This window comes from Xylocopa sonorina, chromosome 3 (assembly GCF_050948175.1).
Source record: "Xylocopa sonorina isolate GNS202 chromosome 3, iyXylSono1_principal, whole genome shotgun sequence".
NCBI classification, from domain to species: domain Eukaryota; kingdom Metazoa; phylum Arthropoda; class Insecta; order Hymenoptera; family Apidae; genus Xylocopa; species Xylocopa sonorina.
In genome coordinates, this window is record NC_135195.1 from 5,372,638 (window position 1) to 5,399,521 (window position 26,884).

At 38.5% G+C, this 26,884-nt stretch overlaps 2 protein-coding genes across 5 annotated transcripts in view; both read left to right on the forward strand.

Moving 5' to 3' along the window:
* Window positions 1-14,356, forward strand: part of Oaf (BRICHOS-like domain-containing protein out at first) — a 189,060-nt gene extending 174,704 nt beyond the window's left edge. The window contains exon 5 of the transcript XR_013101689.1: window positions 14,342-14,356. The gene's annotated coding sequence lies outside the window, so the exon portion shown is untranslated. The remainder of the gene's footprint in view (window positions 1-14,341) is intronic.
* The window catches only part of Sona (sol narae metalloprotease), a 72,300-nt gene that overhangs the window by 35,152 nt on the left and 10,264 nt on the right, over window positions 1-26,884 (forward strand). For 2 of the 4 annotated variants that reach the window (XM_076892656.1, XM_076892658.1), the window contains exons 2-9: window positions 9,452-9,549; window positions 15,827-15,887; window positions 16,393-16,601; window positions 17,363-17,452; window positions 22,943-23,144; window positions 23,226-23,355; window positions 24,115-24,244; window positions 24,368-24,510. In XM_076892656.1, the coding sequence (XP_076748771.1) occupies window positions 9,490-9,549; window positions 15,827-15,887; window positions 16,393-16,601; window positions 17,363-17,452; window positions 22,943-23,144; window positions 23,226-23,355; window positions 24,115-24,244; window positions 24,368-24,510 (1,025 nt within the window). In that variant the 5' untranslated portion in view covers window positions 9,452-9,489. Of the gene's footprint in view, window positions 1-9,451; window positions 9,550-15,826; window positions 15,888-16,392; window positions 16,602-17,362; window positions 17,453-22,942; window positions 23,145-23,225; window positions 23,356-24,114; window positions 24,245-24,367; window positions 24,511-26,073; window positions 26,127-26,884 lie in introns of those variants that run through there. The other 2 variants (XM_076892657.1, XM_076892659.1) reach the window with 2 other exon arrangements.

The window sequence follows — 26,884 nt, forward strand, 5'->3', positions numbered from 1 at the left end:
AAACTTTCCAATACGCTGTTTCGCGATTCGATGGCAGGCAATTCGAAAGTGAACGACCAATACAAATTTAAATTTAAATATTCCAATTGTGAGAAACGATACGAGAATGATTAAGTTGATTGTAATATAAATTTATTTAATTATATCGATCTATTGTGACTTCGATCGTGACTAATGAATTTATACCGATTCTATTGCGACTTCGATTGTGACTAATGAATTTACTATAAATAGGAAGTCATTAATGTTTAAACGTTAATCACGAATGACAAATGGAATTTTAAAGCGCGTTTCGTTGAGTAATTGCGCAGAATCCGGAAACGAGTCGTATACCCGTTAATAATCATCATTCCTGACGGGGACGCAAAAAGGATACGATAATTGCAATGCACGCGGGCATTAAGAAAAGTTGCAGGCACAGTCGCGATCTTTCCTGCCAGTCGATTCGTCTTGACCGGTCTTCGAACCGGAAGGAACGGTTTTTCACTATTTCCTGCTAGATACAAGCAATCAAACGGCAAGGAAAGTGATCGGACAAGCTCCGCGCAACCACTCGGTTTTACCTCGAAATTTTTTACCATTTCCCGTCGAATAAATCTACAGGTCTACTTCTAATGAAAATAAGTTCCTCCGTTTTATAGTTCCTCTCGATCAGCGGAATCTAGATTTATTTGCCGACAAATGAAGTGTAATTTATAAAAGTTTCGCAAATTTCTCTAAACGCTTCTCAGTTCTATTTCTAAAATATATAATACGCATATATTAGCAACAATTCATGTTAAATGTACTATTTCTCTTTCTATATAAAAACCCAGGATTTTCAACCCAGTATCTTCGCGAAATGCTACTTTTCGCAACAAATGTAAAAAAAAGAGACAGCAAGAAACTACAGTTGTACGCTTTAAATAATTCTATCGAAGCAAACATTGTTATGAATCATAACCATTATATCCTGCACATAAATCAGTCGAATCTAATCAACCTATTTACCATCGTGAACCATCTCGATGCGGCATTTTTCTTCCCCGCAATAAATAGCGTAAAGGACACGCCGTTCATAGATTCTAGTTCACCGATAACCATAGCGACGCTAATTGCAGGTTGTAAATGCCGACTGGCGGCAAAGGCAGAGTCATTGAGAAATCCGCGGTACGAATCGAAGTAAAGGGCAACGAGTTCCATCGCGTCGTCCGGTTGAAAACGGTGGAGAACGATCGGGACCGCGAACGACGATCCGTGCGTCGGGGACAGCGCGTGCTGGCAAATGGAATAAAGATCGTTCAGCCGCGTGCAAAACGCTCGGTTTACTTTCTTTTCGTCTTAAAATATGCCTGAATAGCAGGAAGCGATGGAAAGTTGTTGCGTCGCCGTTCGCGGCGAAACTTTAAAAGCGAATCGGAATCACGGCGACGCCGCGCCGCTCGATCGCTCCGCGGTTGTTTAGGAGGTTCCAAGAGGAAAATTGCTCGGTGAAACTGTAACGAACGATATGATAACGGTTACGTGCGAGAATTTCAGAGAGATTGTGAAAACGGAAAGTCGCGAAATCTCTGTCTACTTGAAGTGGTAAATGAATCAATTATTGCTAATAATGCGGAGTGTTTCCAATTTGCTGATGAAACTGGGGAGGGTGTGAATCTACACGAGGAAATGACAAGAATGTAGCTTAACCTTTAGCTCAATTTTATAGTTATAATTAAACGAAGAAAAAATTTTATTCCTTTTTTTATTTGCCGGCTGAATGCAATATTTTTGTTAAATTTTGACGCGCAGTGTCTATTTTTAGAGATCTATAAATATTTTATTGAAATATTCTTTGTTTATAATTTTATATATTTCTAAAAGCATTATTTATAGCTGGAGAATTTTTATATTTTTATCAGAATGTCTTGCACTTCATCGCCGATCGTAAGATCGGTTTGACAATGACCATTCTTCTTTCTGATGAATGATTACGTATTTTTAATTAACAGTGCCCGCGAGACGGGCAAAAAATTCGTTTCGCAATAATTTTAGGAAGCATTCGCCGTTTATTTCAACAACTGCGCGCGATTTCCAAGAATCATTAACCAAATTGTGATGAAATCAACATAACTGGATCTGATCAGACCAAAGGTTCTCATATTTCACACGTTCCTTTACAATTTACACCGATTGATTCAGCCGATCGATAAAAAAATCATGCATTTTGTCATATATAATGGTCCTTTTTTCATTATATTTTCATTTCAAGTCATTTATTATTGACTTTTGTGAAACGTTTGCAGAAAAAGGAATGAAAAGTATAAAGGAAGGGAGGAAAAATTAATTGTCACGTAACAATATTTCGAATCAAAGAAAATAGCAGATATATAAATCAAATATTAGTTTCACCAAAACTAATTGACTCAACAAAACAAACAGACCAGATTTCATAAATGTACCATTCACTCTTTTCACAACCATAACACCAATGGAATACTACTTTTCTGAGGCTCCACGAAGCACTCGAAATATTAGCCTAATTATCCTTTCACTGGCGCGAAGATCCAGATCTTCGTCGAGGATCCGCACGAGAGCATGACCTTTTCGTCTTAAAAATCAGAGATAGTTGAACGCTGTGCTCGAATCCTTGAGAAATTGCGTCAGATTCGATCAGTCAGGGGGAATACCTGAGAATAAAGGCCTAGCTTCCTCCTCTGTGACAAGCAATAAAAACGTTCCATTTCACCTGACAGTAGGCAATCAAAAATCCACAAGTGGCAAAGAATCGATATTCTTATGACGACATTTATGCTAAACAGAGGATTCATCGATGTTTCCAATCCGAGGATATACGGACTTCGTGATTGTTCATATAAATCGGTGGCGTGTATCTGGAATTTACAGTGTTCATTGGAAACTACTCATCTTCCTTATCGTTCTTCTTGTTCCGTTCCTTTTCGTCCGTTGATTTTTGGGGAACAGAGAACGATGTTGGTCGAAACGAGACGATGTTCGTGGATTTAGGTGTGGCTTGACGATCTCGAAGCTTCAGGGGTGCTGTCGTCGAATTCTTGCACGTAACAACTCGAGTTGTCGATCGCTACGATACCGTTCAACAATGAGGAAATTTTATTATGCGGACAGAGTTTTATTGTAGTTGATATGCAAGTTATGTGGAATAAACAATTGTTGAATGCCAGCTGCCACGTATACATTTTTTACTACGTGAGTTCATTGCATACATTGAGCTTTTAATTTATGCTTTCTCGTATTGTATAAACGAGATGTGCACAAATTTATAGTTACAAGTCTGCGAGAACTGTAACAATTCATATTGCTATTTCAACTGTTAATAATTCGAAATGTTCTTCTTAGACATTTTTATGATTACTCATACTAGACAAGTTAAAAGAAACGAACGTTTTTTGTTAATCTCAAGAAAAAAGGAAAAAGCCGAGAAATTATGCGATTTTTTATTAGGTCACACCTTGATCTTTAAAGGCAATAATTTCTGTCTAGCACGTTCGTTGTTAATGAATGTCTTACGGATCATCTTCTTAACTCCATTTGCTTCTTCTGCATTGCGCATCACTTCGTGAAGTGTCTTTAATAAATGAAGCAATGAAGTTGGGAAAAGTGGTATTCCCACGATCGACGGAACAATTAATCACTCTCAGCTGGTGGTATTAGTAATGCCATACATTTTAATTAATTGTAATTGCACGACTGACATATTCATAGATTTTTACATTAAATATTCAGGGTATTCTAAAAAAAAACCATTCTAATCAATTTTATTTCTTTCTGTAAAAGCTTTTACGCGTTCTCTTCTAATCTTGTGTAATTAAATCCATTGTCAATGTAGCTTCTTCTTCGTAACGATGAAATCGCACCGAATTAAAACTAAAATTTGAGAAATACATATAAAACGTTTCTACAGTGGATAAAACGGAATTGTATTCTTCATCGTTAAAGTTATGTTAATATCGATGCCTGGAAGCTTTGATGATCACAGAAGAAACAATAGAAAGACGTCTGCATAACATCGGTAGGAGAGTCATGCAATAACCTTCGTTAACATCGACCATGTGAATGAGATTCGACTCTGGAATTGACTAACAACATTTCACAATGAAAATACGGTACAGAGGATAATCCAACGTGAATTTCATTGAATTATTTTTACAAATGCACTCGCTTCGGTTATCTCGGCCCAGTTGCGTTTAATTACGCCGCAACGTATTTGTTCCTTGTCTCTTCTTATCCAGGATTAATTAAAACGAGTTTTCTTTTTTCGGAATTAACTACAACCGTTATTCTTAATGATACAATAAACCTTAATCAGAAGCACGCTCGCGATGCACTAAGAATGCGTAAGATGATTTGAAAATGATAGGACGGGGCAAAATTACGTGGGTTCTCGTTAAATTAATGATTCTGACATACTTTCGGAGATATGTAAGTATAAATAATATATGTATCGAGTCGAGAACGGTGCACAATCAAAAGCTAAGATGAAATGAGAATAGAATAATATATATTTAATTATGAAAAATGACAAAATTGAGAAAATTCTACTATCGACCATTCTGTTATCAACTCCTTCCACCCCTTTGTCAAGTGTGACTTAACATTGGTAAATAAAAAAAAGGAACAAATATAAATTACTACAAAGTTTGAGGGCCATATTTAATATAATTAGTAAATGAAATTGTTTACAAATTGCAACAGTCGCAGAACTGCCTTTTGAAATAAATTTTAAACGCATGACAATTTTGTTCTCATAGAAATCATACTTGATTCAGAAGAAACACGCGATTCAACATCTTTGCACCATAGTGTAAATTTTAGTCAGCACCTTCCTGTAAATGCTGCGTGAAAGACAGCTTTTGTCTCCGCGAAGGCCGAACGTATACGTAGTGTTACTCACGTTAACATTCGATCGTCGATGTAATTTTGTCTTCTGGTTCCAGCAAATGTAAAATGTATTCGAAATGTAAAATATTCGACAATTGTTATCGAATATTTATTATGATTCAAGTTTATAATATCAGAATATTTATACTAAAAAATCAGAATCCACATTTTTCTGATCTTCTATAAATTTTCAATTTATATAACTGTAACAGTTTCGGAACAATTTTCGTGCCTCCAGAGTCCATTCACATTTGACTCTCGCAGGGAACCCGTAACATTTTTGCAAGAATGCCGTTCTCGACTATTTCTGATACCCCATAAATGGTGTCTATCGTAACAAAGTTTAGCTGCCGCTGGCACGTACCATACCAGTCCGTCAGCGCGTACAGAAACGTAGTTTCCTATTAGAACAATGGTCGCTTTACTTTTGTCACTTCCCATGGATTTCACCTCCCGACCGACGAAATTTTCACTTCCACGCAAAAACACTTTGGCCCACAAGGGAAACTGGATCGTTAAAGAAATGACGAGGCACTCGAAACGTGGAAAATGGCCATCGTCCAACTGATGCAACTAAAATCGACATCGTCGACGATCGATGTCGAGAATAAAACTCGACTGAAAATGGTCGATTGGACGTCGAGACGCTTTCATCTTGCTGACCTGCAAATTAAAAGGTGTTTTCCTCGCAATCGCCGGCAAATAATAGCTACGCTTTCACTCGCGCACTGTATCTTGTCAACTTTTTGACTGAGAACGTGCTTGCAACTGATTTCATCGAAATTCCTGACGCTTTTTCTTAGCTCGTCTATTTATATTGTTCCATCTCTCTTTATCAATCATTTACGCCGTTCGTACGGTTTTTGTACCATTTATCCGTCGTATCGAGCGATGTGGTTACTTTGTTACAGTATTTCCTGTATTAATCTGTAGATTTTGCGTATTTCTATACCATTTCTTCCTTTCGTGCTTTTTTACTCTCACATTCATTGCTGCACTTTTGCTGTATTTTTTACTCTTGCGGCTTTAACAAGTAACCTTTTTATATCCACACAGTTTTTACACCGCTACCTATTTCTCTGCTGTGTTCTGACACTACTTTTTATTTCCTACACCTTGATAGATAGCTAATACCTTCGTTCATTTCTAATTTCCACGTTTTCAATAATTATGGACGTTCCGTAAATTGTTCTAACGAGCACTACAATCGGTTCAATCGATCTTAAGCAACAGGCTAGGATTGGGTATTTGTAGTATTTGTAACGCAGAGATTTTCTAATCGTTCGTTTACAAACCGGCCGACAGATCGCCGCTGGATAACAAAACGGAGCTTGTCCATCGTGGAGAAAAACGAGTGGCGATCCTTTTTAAACCCTCCGTTCGTATCTACGCAAACTATCGATCCGCAGTATCGTGTAGCAGGTACAGAGAGCACGATCGTATCGGTGGAAAAGATCGGCGGCCAAGTCATTGTGACTAACACGACAGCCGAGTGTTGCGTAACGCTCGTAAGAGTAAGAGACAGCTCAAGAACAAATAGAAAGCTGAATGCTACACAGTTAACGCTCTATCGTTCTTCATTATCATTTTCGCCGGTAAAACGAGCGAGCGCCTAGCAAAATGGAAGGTCCCCGCTGCATTACCATAATCGTTTCGCGTTGCCCCCGTATCCACCGAGCGGATTATCGACTTGGCTCGCTTTTTACGGAACGAACGCCCGGGGAACGGTGAAAAATACAAGTTTCGCGCCGCGGTACCCGGCCAATCCGGTGCGCTCCATTCAATGTAAATGGAATTTCCGGTTATTACGCCCGAAACGGGCCGAAACGGGCCGAAACGGGCTGAAACCCGGCGATCTTTCTTTCCCGTTCGACCATTCGAGGTTCCGCGGGGGTACGCGATACGCGCGCGCGTTAACTCACGTCGGAATTTCTATCTACCGGCGTCCATTATCCCGGTAGAAAGCTCACTCTTGCTTAATTTGGATTACTTTACGGTATTACGCGCGCTGTCTTCCACCTCTCCCCTCCAGCGATCCCCCATGAAATATAATCGGGGCTTAATTAGTTACGGGCAGAGGCCGGGATCCTTTTTTTCACAACGAGAAAGTCGCCGTGATTCAGGCGGCGTTATCGACCGCGAATTTACAAGCTTAAAACATGCCATTTTATTGCACCAGATACGGGGACACGATTTTGCTCGGTACACTAACGCCAAAGTAATTGGCAATCTTTTTTTATCAGCTGTTAAACAGTTGAAACATGCGACTATCGGCGTTTAAAGATTGTAGTTTTATTTAGAACGGGATAAAGGTCAACGTATATTCGGATTGCAAGTATCGGCTGCTATATACAGTATTTAATTAAAGTTTTATAGCCTCCTGATTGCAAGTAGTTAATGTTCAAAAACGACGCACAAAATCGGTTGGGTTGCAACTTAAAGTTAGAATTTGGCAAGCACGATGAAACAGGAATATTAAATTATGTTTTTTATGGAATAATTGCACGCGAATAAGGAGACACTGTGTTTTTCTTTTAAAATTTAAATCTTTTTAAGAAGAATGTGAGTAAAGTGTGCTATTGCACAGAACCTAACTGCTTTGTAATTTTAATTGCCTCTCCTTTAAAATGCCAAAGCATTTGCAACAGCATCACTTCACTCCAAGATTAATGACATACGTGTTTACGCTCCTCCAAGAATGCGATTGAAACAGTATAAAATTTCCTTCGCGAAGCTTTACTTTCGAAGAAAATACATCTAATTACACGAGAAAGAACTCCCAGTATATTTTTATCAAATGCTAAAAATTTTGAAAATAAAACTGCACTTAAATTCACTTATTATCAACTAGTTATTCTAAATATAAATACTCGGTTTATAAACAAAATTGATTGTAGGTTACTTGTAGCATTACATATACAAATAATTATTATATTAAAATTCAGTCAAATATAACGAACAACGAAATAAGGTCAACGCGTTGATCAAATCTCTTCGTCATCCACCCGAATATTCATGATCAACCCCCGTTTCTTCCATTCGTACTTTCTATCCGCCAAAAAGATCGTCTTTTTTCGACATCAGCGACACGACGCGCCTCCCCTCGCCCTCGAAAGCGATCCTGTCGCAGTTTAGCAATTTTTACGATGCAACGATCGAAAGCCTTCGTTTTGACGCGCGACGTGGGCGTTAATTCGACGCGATACAACTTTCCTTCCGGGATCGTCGCCAGTTCTGTCCGCGTTCAAACTAGTCCTCCTCCTCCACGGCTGGCTCGCCGATTTAGTCGCAGGCATGCGTGAATCCATGGTGCAGGTTAGTTCGCCGCTTCTTCCCCATATTATTTCCTTCCTCTCGTTCCCCTCCTCCTTTTGTCCTTTGTTTCACCCCGCTTTTTGCCCGTTTCTCTCCTCTTTCTTCCTCGAGCGGGTTGCGCAGCGGGCGCGGTGAAAATTATGTAACGACGCGCGGATTTCTTCATCACCGCTCGCGACTCAACGGTAATTACATTTCCACCGTGAGAGATATCAGTTTCTGGCCACCCGAGCAAATTGTTGCTGCTCGCCTAACCGTCGTTAGTGGAACGCTCTAACGACATTGTTGCATGGCCGACCTGTCCACGGCAACACTTTGCTCGAGCTAATTTTCAAGGCGGACTTTTAAACGCGCCGGTTTTACGATAACGGCTAAATAATTTCGGGTAACCGTGCTATCTGAGTCATAAGCGTTCTGTCCGTTTGTTGCTACCGGATGTTTTCAAAGTTTTTTAATCGTTACCTTAATCATTTTCGAAACATTAAATGATACGAGCATGTTTTATTGGTACCAAGTTTGACGAGGAGCTTCACCTTTTCAATGTGAACAAATTTGTTACACTAACGTGATACATAGAAAAAGTACTTATGATTTATTTTAAAACCGTATTTGACATTAATTTGATTGGATTGCTATTAAATAAAATAATAGTTACTCTTCCATATTCTACACCTACTGCACATTCATCATCCTCGTTAAGGAATTTCCCAGGGAGATACTCGCTGACTCTTAGGCTTGGCTTTCATCAAACTTTTCCTTGCATGACTCTCCTACGAAAACACACTCTGCTGCGTATTCCAAACCTCTATACACTCCACCCTCTCATAACGCGTTTAATTCGTATCGTGTTATATGGAAACCACGCTATAAGAAACTGAAAAGTAAATAAAATATAAATCAGAGTGATCCGTTCTGCCTTATATCAAAATTGTATTCTCCGAGCACCAAGTTGTGATGTATAAGATTAAGAAATTTAATTGTATAAATACAAAAGGTAAGATATAGTTCAGTACACATATAAAATTAAGTGGCTGTCGCAATTTTAGCTCCCCGTTATATGAAAATCGTATTATAAAGGTATCACGTTACATCGACTGCAGTATACTAATAAAAAATACTTTAAACTGGAGAATATCCTTAAGTAAATTTCGTTGCTTTTACAGATAGTTTTTAAAATATCCATATATTAACACCATCGCGATATTCGACGATTCGATGATTCATTCATGAGAACTGTTCTCGTTTGGTGTTTCAGCGATGTGACGCAGCCCACCAGGAATATTTTCACGCAAAATGATTCGTGCCCTTGTCCTTCTGTGCATGGCCGTTCTACCTCTCGTACGATGCCACAAGGTAAGATCGCGTCAAGTACCATAGGAACGAAGCAAGGACGCCGTTAGTCCGACAGCGCTTCCTCAAGACAAAGAACACGTGTAAACCGTGCCCGTTCCCTCCGGTGGCGTTGACTCCAAATGACAACATGTTCGCGAAATTGTACGACGTTAATTGTCGGATTCGCCGCTGATTGCCAGGCAAATTCACGCTGCGTAAACACCGACTTCCGCTGGTAACGATCGCTTCCTCGTTGCCGGGGGTATAGAACGGTAACCGTGGGCGTCGAGTAGATTTATGAGCTGTCCGATCGGATTTTCATAACTTTATCAACAAAAATTAAGAATGCAATTTGTTACTCTCGCGGAAATTCTAGATTCGCGCGTAGGAACGCTTTCTTTCCTCATTTTCTCCCTTTCGTTATAATTCCTACGTGGAATTACGTATAATAATTATCATAATCCCACGGAAACGAATCATCTTTCATCGTTAATTCGAAATTGTTTGTATTCTACTGGTCAGTAATTTAATCCTTTTTAGTCAGTATTTTAGTACGGAATGTGACGCGAAAGATCGAAGAATGACACTGAAAATTCAATCGTGCGATGAAACTTGCCTATCATTCGTGCCGTGATGGAATAGCAATTAATTCTTATGCAAAGAGGCAAGAGTTCCGTAGACACAAACGTGGAACACTCACGCAAACGCTTTGAATCTCGCAGTGAAATGGAGCGTGAAATCCTTCGTTCCTCAAAGGTCAGTTCGCGAACAAATGGCGTCACGGTTTTCCACCCCTCGAACGATGATTCCAGAAACGAAAGTGTCGAGTAATTAACTACATGGGTGAGCGTACTTTACGCTCTTCTCTTACGTTTTCATACGATGGGAAGCTGAAGGATAGTAAGGACAATGGTGACGATAAAACATCAGCAGGAAAGTAACATGGGAAGAGAAAGGAATAAATGGTACGTCGAGCGCCATCGTTTTCAATAGCGTTCGAGCGCATCGTGTCGCTCCGGTGATGATTATCGTGACCTATTGATCGACAAACCATGCATTTTTCTGTCTGGAGGTCGGAGATCGAATAATGTAACGGAAATCAATCATTATTCTCGACTATATATAAAATAATTTTACTTTTTCTATGAAACAAATTGATTTATTTGATTAAAATATTTTATCTTATATGTATTGCGTGATATTGTTACACGTTCCTACGATTTTACGAGTGAAAATATTCGAGCAACGTAAAATTCGATGCAATGGAAATAGAAACACGATAAAATGGAAAAGTAACAGGAAGATGTACGTACAGGCTTTGCACAAGGTGTATGAAAATCGCGAAGAAAGGGAAAGGCTGCTGTTACTTGCACGCAGATCGCACTTTCCACGATAGCGCTCTCTTCTCTTGATAGAGATTGATTCTATCAGGGACTTACACGAAGCTTTATCGTTCCATTAACATTTGCTCGAAAGCAATCGGCTAGACGTGCTGTTCGTGTTCTCCTCAACGATACATTTGCATAAGCCTTTTCCCTGGAAAAATCATTTCCAGTGGTTATACCATAAGCAGTTGTTTAGACGTGGTTTACTTAAAAACAAGTTGCTAATTATATATTTATGTACGGAACGATGTCTTAACATGGGTAATAATCGCTTGTTTATTACATGTAACATGGAAACGGTGAGGAAAGACAAAAATTCTGATTACATTTAAAAAATTAAAACCCCTGTAATTTAAGTCTTTTTTTTCACGCGATTATAATTAACAAGAATTATGCATAAACTTTGTATTTCGCAAGAATAGAACTTGTGTAATATCAATCTTGTGAATTCTCCTTCACTTCACTTTTGAATGCACCTTCTCAAATATAAGAGCGCGTGCACGTATTTGACAGATTTTAATTTAATAAGCAATGTATCTCAAGGATAGCAACCGTCAAATTGAAACGCTTGAACAATTTTATTCCGTATAAAAACAATTTTTAACTTTCGCAGAAGGAGATTACGCTCGTATCGTACAGAGCGTGGGCAGTCAATCTCAACGCAAGTGGAATCGAGATTTTTTGTTGCTCGAAACGAGACGAAACGACGGAATAACTATCCGTCGTACGTTGTGTTCCATAAAAAATGATTTTAAAAGAACCTTTAATAGCGTACGCGTGAACCTGACTAAGGATGTCTTACGCAACAGCTTTCACTGCAGACAGCTATTATGATCGTTTCTGTATCCTGAAAATGCGGCAAACATTGAAGCGTTCGAAAGACAGATTATGCATTCTAACCTTTGAAGGAGCGAGATGAAGCAGCCACGTTACAAATAGAATGTAACGTGTGATTTAATATTTGCAGAATACAGCTTTATATAACATTTTGAATATCTCGGCTGAAGACTTATGCTCTATCTATACGCAGAACCAGTCGTGGCTGGTAGCAATTTGCAGAGAAAGTTATTACCCAAAATATCCGTCAGAGATGCACATCTAGGATTTTAGGAGAATACGAAAATCTACTCTCGCATTTTTCACTATATTTTCTTGTTTAATCGATCTTCTTTGCCATCTTCTTCCATGGGAGGATTTTAGGTGTTCACGCGTAACATTGTGATTGTCTTGAAAGACTCTTGTCAGCGTTACGACTTTTTCCTTTATCTTTTGATACCAGTCACATTTAGCTTTGATTAGAAGCAAATAGGGCGTAACTTTGTTTCTAGAAATTTAAAAAAATGAGTTTTATTTCACGCTACGACACTGAAAATATTTTCTTGCCAACCTAACACATTTTTCTCTGTAGAAGAATTAACTTTATTAAAATATCTGTAAGCTATTGATTTTCAACTGTTCTTCGTGAAAAATGGAACCGTGTACACTAAATCGTTATTTTGATCGTTCCATCTAAGTTTGAAGGTACTCTTCGGCGCTCGTTTACATTTCCCGGTTGTTGGTAATCGCTAGCAAAATGTGCATAATCAGGATTCAAAGCACGATGAGCAGCATTCAGTTAGAAGGCTGTTTGCATCCTAGTATTCAATTCCACGCGTTATACCATTAGGATTGCATCCAAGGGTGTTATTTAAGCGGGAACAATTTGCTTACACGCCGTTAGGCAAACGCGTTCGCGTGCAAGCGATGAATCAATCGGCGTGCGTGGAACGTGAGAAAAAAGGCAGAATCGCGATTAATGATAGGTCGAACATCGTAATCCGCGACGAGCGGTTTTCATTAGCAAACTGACCACGCTTTCCACCTCGAGCCCGATCAGCGAAACTGGCAATCGATTGCCTCATGAAAATCTCTTCGTTAGAAATAATTAGCAATTACCGTGGACGCTTAAAAGTTGAGTAAGTAGTAGCACAGCACACTGTCGGTATACCAATGCGAATAACGCCCATTTCCATTTTGTTTTTCTTCTGTCCAAGTAAAACGTTGCACAATTTTCCCAGCAAAGCAGTACTTTCATTAATACCATGTAACGTTCGACGGCAATATCAATGAACCGCCTGGCATTACAGTGTGCATCGTTTGTAGCCTGCTTCGTTCAAAATGCAAATTAAAGCGCGTACTAAAGGGCAAAAAATGTTACCACGCAACCATCGTGTTAAACGCAGAAAGAGTAACAGAACTGGTCAGGTTTTCTACCGGGAACCCTCGATCTACATACTTTGAAATCCCTTCCCCCGTATCGTTTAATCAAGTTTCATTTTCCCATAACAATACCCTTTTGATCGAGCGCGCTGCAACACGCGACCGCAGAATCGCTCCGATATTGGACGATCGTTAAATTTCTCAGCCGACCGCGCCTTTCAAAATCACGTTTTGCAAGAAAACGAGCGAAATTCCGCGCGCAGAGGCGAGCGCACTGTTTATCCGGTGATCGGCCGTGGCGAACGCAAACCCGCCCCAGCATCGAGCGTGCGCTCGCCATTCAACAGAGAAATCGTACTGCTCGTTCGTAGTACGCATACAATTAGGAGAACGACACGGTGATACGGATCTTTTCCGAGTAGGTCCGGTTCTTTTAACTTTAACTGCCTGGACGATCGCGATTTTCCGACCGCACACATTAAAATCCCGTTAAAATCATGCGAATCTGCGACGAGGCGAATTAAACGTCGCCATCTTGGAGAACCGCGGACGCCTCAGTCCCGACTCTCCTGGCATCGACGTGGGAAACGTTGAAATCTTCAAATGCCATGCCGTCACAATTTTAAAGTTGTTACATACATTATGCCACTGTTGAATGAAACGTGGAAGTATTCGTGGAGAGGAAGAGTCAACGCGACTCGTTAGAAAGCTGATTCACGTATGCGAATGAAATTACTCGAACGAAATTACTTAAACAGCCATTGTAGCAAGTGTCAGTGAAACGTTTCAGCATCTAACGAGAGAACTTCGTTTTGAAGTATTCAATTGACGCATCCGGACTGGTAAAGAGCGCAAATGGGACAAAGCGCGCGCGTCTGAATTTCCTAACGTAATGAGTGAAAGTAATCGACCTTAGAAGCTGTAAGGCGGCGCGATAGTTAATTGCGGCTCGATTTCTGTGGCACGGTACGTGGCTGGGTGTTCTTAAATGGTAGAGGCAGACCTTGGGCCGCGATTGGAAAACTGTGAAATGTACAGGGACCGAATTGTCTCTCCCATCGCGCGCGCACCCCGACGATCGTCGATCATTGTCCTCGCTGCCAATTAGCAATGCACTTGGCAGCGGCCAACCAACATGCAATCAAACGATTTCGATGCAATTTACTAATACTCGTAACTTACGCTGCGACTGTTCTCTTTTTTTGCATTTCGTTCGATTTATGGGAAAGTTTTATTTATGGGGGTTGAACGTGAGGCGCGTGATTGCCTTCGTGTGTCGCAAGCAAGTTTTTAATTTTCTTCTCTTAGGGTCCGGTGATTAAAAGAATTTCGATATTGAAGTCTAAACAAATCTTTAATATTTAAGAATTTGTATAGTGTAAAAACTTTTAGTTTCGATAACAAATATGGAAAAGTTATGGACAGCATCTTTAAGGAAACTGATATTATAAATTTTTTAAATTTGTATCGAACTGTTCCGTGGCTTAAGTCGAACGAAATATGGCTAATGTAATTAAATACAAAATGCCGGAAAGGTAATTGCAATAAGTGACGTGGAGGTCTGCAAAGGCTATAATAAAAGATTGAAAGCGACGGATTTTTTGTTTCTTCGTGTTATTATTACGCGTTATAGTTCCCACGATACTTTTTCTCCGATATTTCAACACACTGCACTCGGTCGGAACAATATTAAACGAGAAAATATCTCAGCGACGCAAAGAAAGCGAAACTAAGGACATCAAAATCGACGTCCGTGATGGTCGACATTTCGAGAACTGCATAAAAATTGATAATAATAATATTAAATTGATTGCTAAGCAAAATTTTTTTTAAATAGTATTTTTCTACTAATTAAATATTCATTTCCTAATTACAATTAAATGCGCAGCATAAGCTATCGAATTGGAACGAATTATACAAGTTCGATTAGAGATAGAAAAAAATTGTAGATGTAAAAGTTGAATGTTAGAAATAGACTTATTTTTCTACGACTTTACTTCTTTCACGAAAGCATCGATGTCCATTTTTAGAACATGGTCGTACATTTTGTTTTACCTAAATCTGTACAGAAAGGCACTAAGATACAAGCCATATATATTTTATTAAAGATGCGCAACTGTTCTTCACATAGTAAACGCTTTATAAATTATATTTTTATATTTTCCATGTAACATAAATAACATACAGTTACCTTTCACGTTCAGTGAAATTTTAATTCGATCTTTCACGTCTTTTACGCAGAAACTAATGAACGCGAATGTGCTTTATCCTTGAAGTAATCCTTAAAAAAAAAAGTCAGGAGAAGTTAAAACCGGAAAGTGTGGTGGCCATGGTTTTGTACTACGTGTTCCAAGCCATCTTTCATCTCTGTTCGTAGCTGATGTATTTACCCGTTCAAGTAAATTTTCAAGTACAATAATTCGAAATACTTCGCAAAATATTAACACTGTTCACATTGTACCCCAATACTATTTTGCGCAGAATATTCCAAAAATTGATACGTATTAAAAAAAAGTGTACTATATCATTTACAATGTTCGAAACGTGAAAAAGTAATCAATTCGAACGATTAAAACACCTCAACAGCAGCATTAAACCTCTAATTACCCTTTCGTCACGCGAGCGTCTTTCCTCTCGTACGAAAAAAAAATCTGGCCAGGATGGGGCATGATTTACGAAGCATTCGCTCATGATGAATTTCTTGTCTGTTCCAGATTCACGAACACATGACAAGGGAAGAGATGTTATCGGTGTTTCACACGGGACACGAGTCTGGTAATTATTGTAAAAAAAGAATTAATAGCTAGCTGTAAATAGTTGTCCTCTCTTTCAGTTTAAAGTCGATTCGCGATCGTTACACGCGTTGATCTTATGATAAAACCAAATCAATTAGATGAAACTTTCTCGCTTTTTTTTTAACTCAGTTTACTGATTTTCTTTTGAAAATATCTTTAAATATTTCCATTTAGATATTTTAAAATATTTCTTTTTAAATAAAATTAAAGCGTACTAAATATAATTCTAGAGACAGTGCTGCTATAATTTAGATAGGAGACATTTTTTATTAATTTTCGAAATACTATGACAGTTGAGCCAACTAGATCACTGTTTAATCCTCTTACCAACTCTGTTCACCGTACAATAAAAAACGAGGACGTGAAACACGACCGTTCCGAGCTCCAACTCGGCGAACGATCAATTGCAAAGTCTTGGACTCGCGTTTGTCATTCCTAAAGTGTTAGAGGATCGGTAAAGGAGACAGATCGCGTTTATATTTCAGTACCGACGTACGAAGTTGTGCCTGTGTTGCACTCGATGCGCAAGAGGAGTGCAGAGAAGCCGGAGATACACCTGAAGGCCTTCGGGAAGGACATCAGTCTGTCGCTGAAGCCCACAGAGGGGTTGCTGACTGCGAACCACTTGCCAATGTGGACTGTCACGAAGAATGCGTCGCAACCTGATGGCCTCCGCTACGAGAAGGTGACGGATGTAAGTTCTCACCGGCGATCATAAAAGATGCCGTCCGTTTTTTACTACTTCCTTCGCTTTCGAGGGAACACTTCTCTGTTTTTACTACCATTTACGTTCGCGCCGGTCGTGTACGTTCATGCTCGTCCACTTGTTCCACGATGTGCGTAACTGCTGCTCGCACGTGGCTTCTTTTCTTTGCGTGGTTAAGAACTTGCGTCTCTTGGAACGCGGTTTACTTGTATAGAAAAGGAACAGAAAGCTATCGCACTTTGTCGAAATATTTATTTCATTCAAATTCAATGTCATAGAGTGTTAATTTTCGATAAAAAATTAGATCTGCTGATTGTAGACTTCAACCATGAACGCAGCAATTATTTTATCCAAAAATCAAGCATCGAGTTAGTTTCCACGAAACTATGTTATTAAAATAAGAAATTGTAAGAAGTTGTTTCGTTGAAATACAAAGAAACAAGGAACATTAGGTTCAACAAAGGAACAGGAAAAATAGTGTTCACTGTTCTAGCTTATGGCCAAGCGTTATGGCTTCCCGTTTCTTAATTCCCGTAGAACACTGTTCCCTCGAAGGCCATCCCGAATTTCGTCCTGTCCCTTGCGTCACTCCTTCCGACGCTTCGCACGACACAGCGACTGTAAGAACGCGATTTCCCTTCCGACAGACGCGTTTGCATTATTCCTTTAAATGGTCGAATTCACGTAAAAACGTCTACGTATGGCCAGCCACGCTACGGCCACCGTTTTAATTGTTCTTCCCGTTTCAGGCCGACACAGATATCGGTGACATCTATCAAGACACGACGAACATGGCGTCCATTCTGCTGCACCGGGACGCGAATGGGAAAGTGCTCGTTGTAAGAAGCCATTCTTTCTTAATCTATCTTTCGACATTCCCGCCGTTATTGCGACTCGTCTTTCGCCAACAGCCACCACTCGCTTAAGTAGGAACCGTCTCCGTTATAATTATCGCGATTCATTGTCGGATGTGATCAACAGGGTCACCGTTCCTCGTTCTACGTACTTCTGCTAACTTGTCGTCTTTTGGAGGTAGAATTTGTACCCTCTGCACTCGAATGTCCCCTCTAAAGGGACATCGCAAGCATTATTCGGATGTCCCCTCTGAGAGGTCATCAGAATTGATTAGTGGTTACGCAAGTCGAATTTATTCCATCGCAACTTTTTCAGAAATGCGTGTTTCCTTGAAGTTTTCTATTGAAACGGAAATTTTCTATCGCTGGCAAGTGGTAACGGGTTAATAGAGCCAGTGAGAGATGGTGCGTGAACCGCGAGGGTTAAACTGCTGACGACGGTAGGAAAAGTTGAGCGTTATAAGCTGACGAGATTATTTCTCTACCTGTATAAGATTTCACTTATGCGTTTCGACGTCAGAGTTCTGTAATACAAGTACGGCTAGTGTAATATTTTGATTAGGTTTCAAAAAGTTGTGTCACGTGAAATCGTGTTACACGAAGCTAGCGAGTAAACTAGTAAGTTAAGGCAAAGTTTCTGTTACGCGGAGTCATCGATTTGATGTCCACGAGTTGGCGACAGACGAGTACCAGATAATGTTGGAAAGTTTTGTGTGGAGAACAACTTTATAGTTGAACGGGGGAGGGAAACATTTTATCGCTTAATTCTTAGAGAAGCTTGATTGTAATTATCAAGATTTCTCTTGTTTTAAATTTATATTTTTATATATAATATATGTATTCGTGGAAGATTTTTAGTGCAACGTACCTGCACTTATAAAACATATTTGCAACGATATTCGAACAATTCTCAGTTTAGGAAGGAGAAAATTAAGGATATAGAATCCTCGTCCAAAAATAAAACATAACTACGACCAAATTTTAAAAAATATTTGCTGAAATACAGTATTCGCACTTTAAATTCAGCCTTTTGCAAAACAAATTTATCCTTTCGCAAATCTAATTTACATTTGATGCATTTTTAAATAAAATATTTAAGTACAAGTACTTGATTTCCAAAATGATGAATTTGATTTGCATAAAGGGTGAATTTAAAGTTTGAATACAGCAAAGTGGATAGAACTGTTTTAACAAGTTATACAATTGTTTCGTCGAGATACAAGGAGGCAAGGAAATCCAAGTTCAACAAAGGAACAGAGAAATCATCAATACTCATCCTTCTAATTATCACTACATTTCTGTAAACGAAATAAAAAGTTGAAGTGCCTTTTTGCAAAAGTAAATCATTCGCGATGAACAAGACGATTAGGTTCAAATGAAAAGCAAGAGAACGTGTAAAATTTGCGAGGAAAAGTCGCGTAAAGTGGTGATCGTTTTGACATTTCCATTTCGAGCTGCGGCAATCACCGTTTCGTTCGCGATTCACAGAAAAAGCGCAGAGCGAAGATATTGCTCCGGCAGAGTCAAAGGAAAAAGAGCCATAAAATTCACCATATCGGTTCCAGCTTGGTGAACAGTGAGCATTACGAAGAAGAAGGGAGCTGTGTTCTCAATGATTGCGCGTTCAACCAACCGAGAATCAATTTCACTTGTATGTTAGGAAGTTCAATCTCCTATGAAGTCATAAAGAAAACCGGGGACCGAGCTGTTGCCAAAGGTGCTACTTATCCATAGAATTTCTCAAAATCCGTTGACAGAACCATGAATTAGACGAGTGAAAGGACGTTTGTATTTGAAAATTGACTTGTATCGAAGAAAACAATCAAAACTAACCGGTGTTCGATCTTTCCTTGCTAAACGAGGAATCGTTCTTCCGTGAATATCACTTATTTTCCAAAAACTACTTGCTAATATGTACGTTTACGACTAAATATTCTTTGCCAAAAAAAAATCATTATAACATCGTGTTGTATCAGCAGATATATTTAATATAATCAGTATCTATTTTAGAGATATGTACAATATTTTAATAAAAAGGGTAAGTTAAAGAAAGACAAAAGCAAAGGCAGAAATCTTGTCTAAAATTTTATTCGCTTTTATAGGATTAAATGGAACTTTAAACGACAATTTTTTTCTTTTATTGCTCAGCCAGTTGAACCGAATTCGACATAATGATTAATGAAACGACCATTGCCAGGACGGTTGCAGATTTTATTATAGTAACCGAGCATATGTAATGGGCTGTAAATCATTCGCGATACGAACTATGGATGACTTCATATTCTCCGGGTTCTTTGCATTACGAGTAATTAGAAATGCTTCGCAGCTATCCAATAAAGTTATCCCCGTGATGATTGAAAGTAAATTCACTGCATAAGTATAAAAAGCTCGTTAAATGCTATTTTTTTAGTAACGGAATCGTCGTGCGGAAAAGTTCAGAATAGTAAATAACGGAACGCTCGTTCGATTACATAATGGCGTGAAAGAAACAAATTGCCTTATCGTAAATTTATGTTCTTCGGTGGAAACAATCAGAAACGCCCTTTGACGGTGATTCTATTTATGACTGTGAATATCGTTCTTCCAGCGATCCAATTAAAAGACTCGCATATGGGAACGTTCTAAGGTGATTAATGATTTTTCCCGACTTAAACACAACAAATGGATTCTGAAAATAAGAAATCGTTTCGATCGATCGTACAATAATGCAAAAATAAGGCGCACGTATACTAATGGAATTTTTTTTGTTTTAGTAAAATATTTAACTAAAAGTACCCACCCGATTTGCAAAAAGATACATTTAATTCGATAAAGTGTATTAAAAGAATACACTTAACACAAATTATTATAATATATAATAATTTTATTTTATGGCATAGAACTCACCAGGGAAACAATATCGGCAATACTTATTTAATTATAGTAAAAAGATCATCCGTTATGATTACTATTTTTAATAGGTGCAATTTTTTTCTCACACAGAGATCACTTTGTGTCATAAAAATGATCAACGAATTTATTAGATACTAGAAAGTTTGATACACTAACTTTTACTATGTATATATATATACAACAAATAGATTTGTTGATCATTTTTATGACACAAAGTGATATTTGCGTGAGAATAAAATTGCAGCTATTAAAAATAAAATATCTACACAGTAGAAGTTCGCTATTCGCAACCTCGTAGCTTGCACACCTCTTCTTGGCAACGGTTAAACTTAAGAATGAAAGGTGAGAGTAAAAGGAGACGCGTGGATCTCGATCTTACTCTCAGTTTCGTGTTACCCCGTTTACTGCATGAATCTCGATACACGCGTGCATTTTCAGTCCCGTTCGCGTGCAGCTATCGAGTTGCTGCTGTGGTATCACTTTTACTTCCAGTTACGATGGAATTCCCTGATTCCTCTTAGTATCCGATTGTATCTATGAAAGTTAATTGCTTCACTCTATTAATACCGCGTATCGAAGTGTTTGATTATCTTTTTAAACCATATTTAGTTTATTAAACACGTGTACGCTCTCTGTATCAGTCAGATTATTTTTTTCTTTACTTTTAGAAGTTTTGCCATTCATTAGACGAGGAAGTCTGTAATCTCAGTCTTAAGCGATTCGAGTGTAGAAAGCATGAGACCATCTAATCTCAAAAAATCCTTGTTTCTTAATAAGACACACGACCGTAAGTTAACCCTTCAGGTTTAAGGATTGCTACTTGGCAATAAGCTATTCCAATTAGTACTAACGAACACAGAATATCTAAAGAGTTAAAATAAATTATATCTTATACAAAGTGATCCTAGAATCTGTGCTGTACAATATTTTACTGAAGCAAATCGTCTTCCTCATCGACACTCTGTATATTAATGAGCAATGACTCTTGTGTTAACGATCGTAGAAGTGCCACGCGGAATAGAATTCCGGAGACAATAAATAACTTAGGTCTCCGTTACATAATGCCGTAAAAGTGTTCCTCGATGTATGCGACCCCGTGTGTCCTGACCTTTCGCTTTCACTCTCCCTCCATCGATCTGACCAATGCACCTCTCTCGAACTGCAGATGGAATGAGTCGATCGTACGCGAACCGGAAATATCATTGATACCTACGAATCGACCGACTTTTGTTTAGGACACGCGCGTTGGAATTCGCTGAAAGAACAAACGAGACGTGAGAGATCTGTCGAGACAAATTGCAACGCCCGTTCGGCCATTTTGGTACCGGTGTTAGCCTAGTTATCGCCAGGGGTGTCTGTTCGAACGACGAGAACGACAGTGGCACAAGAAATTAAATGGGATAAAAGGCTCATTTTTTATTCACTTGATTATTTACGTATAGTTTCACTTCGTAGCTGATTGTTTTGTATTAAATATTGCAACTTTTACATAGTACAGCATTGGCACTTCAAATTCGCCTTTTGTCAAATTAGATTCATTATTTTGCACATCACATTCACTCTTTTGTGAATCAGATACTTCTAATACAACATTTTACTAAAAAAAAAAGACAAAATGTAAACTAAGTAGTAAGAAATAAAAAATTTCATTAAAAAATGGTACAGATATTTATCTGAAAGTACTTAATGTATGAAGTAAGTATATATGAAAATTGTGTACAAATATCAATAACAAACCCAACAAATCGATCTTTTGAAGAATTTAACTCCCTCCAACTCTAAGTTAAAAAGATGTCAATACTGTATTTAGTGGAAATTTCAAATAGAGATCTAATTAATGAATTGATAGCGCGAATAAGTGCATTCAATGAAATTTTAGGATAATTTATAACACTTTGTTGGGTAATTTTCGTTTAAGTTGTGTAATAACATTTATGAAATATTAGTTAGAGGGCTTCGTCGATAGGATTTCAAAATAATTATACAATCTTTTCCTCAGTTTTGATATTACGATAAGACTCAGAAAAGCTTAGGTAGCCGACCGATCCTAAACGTTGCTTTTGATAAATATCTTATATCTCGCGTATCGTAATAGAAATCTGAACGTCTATGGACCCCTCAGACCTTTCATTTTCGTTCGCCCAACGAGCACATCGTGGTAATTACGCCCGATCTGAACGGAAGTCGTTAGCCATCGAATGGAAAATTGACGTGAAAGAAACGTCTATAGCGATTACGCTATTAACCGATTATACTTCGTTAACTAATTAAAACAAGTAGTTTACATTTTATTCAGACCGGATACGCTGATCAACGCTCTAATTCATTAAACTATATGTTTCTTGCTCTTCATTGGCGAAAGATATCAGTCATGGAAAATATAAATCAAATAAAAGAATTTTCGAACGATCTTTTATAATTAAGATGGCGTATAAAAACGTTTGGAAAATTCAGAACTAAAAATCTCCACGGATACATAAAGTATGAACGAGATTATTTCCTCTTTGCATAGAGTGATCGACAAATTGTCAAACTGTCTCCCAAAATTATTAATCAGTCACATGATTCTTTGATTTCGAGCAGGATGGGAATATTGGTTCAGAGTTAGTGATACGACCACTGCCAGATAGGATATTACACGAGATAGTTGGTACGAATTCGAATCTGCACGGAGCGGAATTACTGCCGAACGTGACGCGGAGTAAAGAAGACTTGAAGCGCACGAGCCATCACGTGGTGTTCAAGAAAGTGAGTCGGCCGAGCGGCGACGAGTATAGCGATTTCAGTGAGTGATCTTTACGTGTTACCACATCGAAGGTGAAATCCTCCACCAGATCGGTTTCTCGTGATTAAACAACGATTTCAGCGCTGATGGAGCCCGATCGCTTGGCCAAGAGGTACAGATCGAAACGATCGATCACCACCAGGACGAAGAGGGAAGCTCCGTACGTCATCTACCCGGAAATTCTCTGCATCGTGGACTACGATGGATACAGGTAACTTAATGGTTTGTCCAAATAATTGCGTACCAGATTGCTTGCTAGTCATTCGCGATTGTTTCTTCAATAATCGCGTTTCAAATAGAGTTGCGAGACGGAATTCACTTTGTAGAGCTTAGAATAGGAAAAGTAGCTTCAGAGAATTTAATAACAGATATGATCGAAATTAATTTTTCATCGAGACAATTGTCTATCTGAATGTATAATCGTGTAATAATTATATGAATGTTAATTAAATAGTTAATAATTTGCAATGTCATTTAGTGCAACTATTTCTTCTAAATTATTTACACAATGTGCTTCGAAAGAATAGTAACATTAGATGGAGTCGATATTTTGTATTGTAAGCAACGTTTAATAGTTATCATGTTATATAAATGGATGAAACTTTTTGTTTCGTCCTGAAAGATAACTTTCCTTCTAAATACAGAATATCATAATGTACATATATACTACTTATTACTTCCAAACAGATGTAGTAATTTGTTGGAAACGAGTAATTAGAATCGCTTCACACGTTCAGTGACACGCTTCGGTGGATTGCATAATTACAACCATTTATTCGTTATCCTGTAGTCTTTCGACGAAGAATTCTACTGTAGATGATCTCCCTCATCTAATACATTGAATTTAATTCAATATGCCATATAAACAAATTTAAAAGAAAAAAAGCCACTAAAACAGTGTCACAAATATTTGATAATAAAAGAAATTTGCTCTAAATTTAACGTGCCTTTGTAAAAAAAAATTGTTTAGGTTACACGGCGGCGACAACGTACAAATCAAGAGGTACTTCGTGTCCTTTTGGAACGGGGTTGACCTGAGGTACAAGCTGCTGAAGGGGCCGAAAATTCGCATCAGTATTGCAGGGATCATTATATCACGGGTGAAGTATCGTTAGCAATCGGTTATCCTTATCCTTCTTCTATTGCGACAGGATTTCATTTTTTGCGAAACAACGGCTTCCCACAACTTTCTCCTCCTCCTTTTCTTAAACGTCGTCTTTCAGGGAAGAGACGCGACTCCGTATTTGGAAAGAAATCGCGTCGGACGAGACGCGATCGATTCGGCAGCTGCGCTGACCGACATGGGCAAATATCTCTTCCGAGAGCGACGACTTCCGGTCTACGACATCGCCGTCGCCGTCACAAAGTAAGAGTGCTCATTTCTTTAAATCCTGCCTGTTTTCCACGTAACCGTGTCGCACGATCGGCGTACGCGTCCTCTTTTATCTTTTATTTTTCGACCTTTCGATTTTAATCCGATCGCACCCCTTAAAAATCGGGAGAACCGAGGTTCGATCAGGATGTAACTGTTCTTTAACCCTTTCGTTACTACGGATGATTATACTGCCCTTTTTACGATCTTTCTTTTCTTTCTTTAAGTGATCAATTAAGTGGAACAATCGTTTCTACATTTAGAAATACAATATTCAAAAAGTTGTACACCTAACATGTTCCAAGATGATGACTAAACTTTTCAAACTTACTTAATCCACTCACTGCCAGGCTTTACAGCATTTTGCCCTGGGCGACAAGATTTTATTTGAAATTTATACTTATTCCATGGCAAAGTACGAGATGTCTCGTAGTTGACAGTTTCGCTACGGACGCTTGCTACGAGATATTTCACAGTTACCAGTGAATGAAAAAAAATTCTGTACTTATCTCTTTAGACAGTATTGGTACATTCCATCTCGCAGAAATCTGAGAAATATTTGGCATAACATTATCATCATTTTACAAACAATTGATTCATCATACGGTTGTTCAATTTATGGCCAACTTTTCTGGATCATATCTAAATAGTAAAGCGAAGTATGGCTGTATTATCATACTATATTTTTGACAATTCGATTGTCAACGAGCAAAAATATCGTGTCTCGCGTCTCCTCTTGGAACGAGAATGACTTCTCGTTCAATCTAACTTCTCGAATACACCATACTAAACCGTAGAAGACTGTAGTTAGCGCAATTAAAGTAAAAAGGGCAATCTAGCCACTCAACGTCGACCGCTCACTGTTGGTATATTAAAGGTGACCGTATGCACAGAGGATGTTGGATCAACCCCGGGAGAAATTCTAACGTTATGACTTCAGAAGCAAAATTAACGATAAAATGAAAATCAAGAGTGATTCAATACGTATCACGTATATACGTAATTATCATTAGTACGCGTAATTAGTAATTACAGTACATATCACCAATTTTCTTATTTTCGATTTTCGCTTTATCTGGCCTCCGGAAAGGCGACCATTGAGATTCCCTCCGCGACTAACATCCCGTTTAATCGTTCGCCTCGTGTGACCCCAAAACGTGAGTATGGTCATTCGTCGATATGTTGCAACTCGATTAAAAAGCCAACAGTTTGCGTAACACGGTGAAATGTCAAATATTATACACATTGCGACGCTGTTCGCGACGAAGCGCAGACAGGCTATCGAACTGTCCTGTGCGGAGTCCGTTGTAGCGAAAGGGTTTTGACAACAAGTTGACAGAATTTAAACGGCGGTTCGGAGGACTGCGAAACTCGTAAGAAACACGTAGTAACGGGATCGAGTTGAAAGCACGTGAAGATTAAAGAACAGAGATTTCACGGTAAATCGAATTTCACGGAAAAATGAATACGTTCTATGGCCCCTGACATTATGCTATTACTCTTTTACCACAGCAGCCTGGTGATTTCATACTGTTTGATTTTTATTTCGCAAAACAGGTATGATATGTGCCGTCGTAGGAAAGGCGGCCGCTGCACTAAGGGAACTGCCGGTATGGTTTATTACATAGCGATCACGCTTTCTTATTTTCAGTATATTTACTTATCTCATTTCTTTCTCCTTTTTTTTTATTTTTTTTTTTTTATTTTACGTATTCACCCACGTAATACAAATTAGCATTGTATAGTAATTACACCCAGCTTGAACGTAGTACTTTGACGGTGCAGCGACAACGTGTTTCAGGCGGGCGTGGTGCGTTTATGGGGGTGAATGGTTCAAAAGTGACGTTCTTTCTCGTCGAAACTAAATGCTGCAATTAATACTAAAATCGTTCATAATAATATACAATTAACAGCCAAGGATATAATTGCCGTATATTTCCGCAGATAATCTTATAATGTTTGTTCGTTTGCTTGTTTTATCTTATAATGGTTTCAATTTATATACACTTCGACGACCCCGGATTTTAGGGTTCTTTTTTTATAATTCAACTATCCTCTTATCTGCAAAAATATATGGTACATAATATTTACTAAGTAGCTAAATAAATTTCGAGAGAATATCGAGAAAGCATGTCCTTTTGTTGCCTTTATCTTACTGTATTGTAAATATGGTGTCGAATGCACACTTTTATTGTTATTTGATATACACGATGGTACCCAAGTAGAGAAGAAACTAGTTAAACACTGCACCCATTCATAATTAATCTTGTAGGGACAAAGTATCAAGTAGAATTGAACTCGAAGAGGTAGCGGTACACTAATATATAATCAATAACAGGTGGGCTTTCATCCCGTTTTTTTTTCTTTT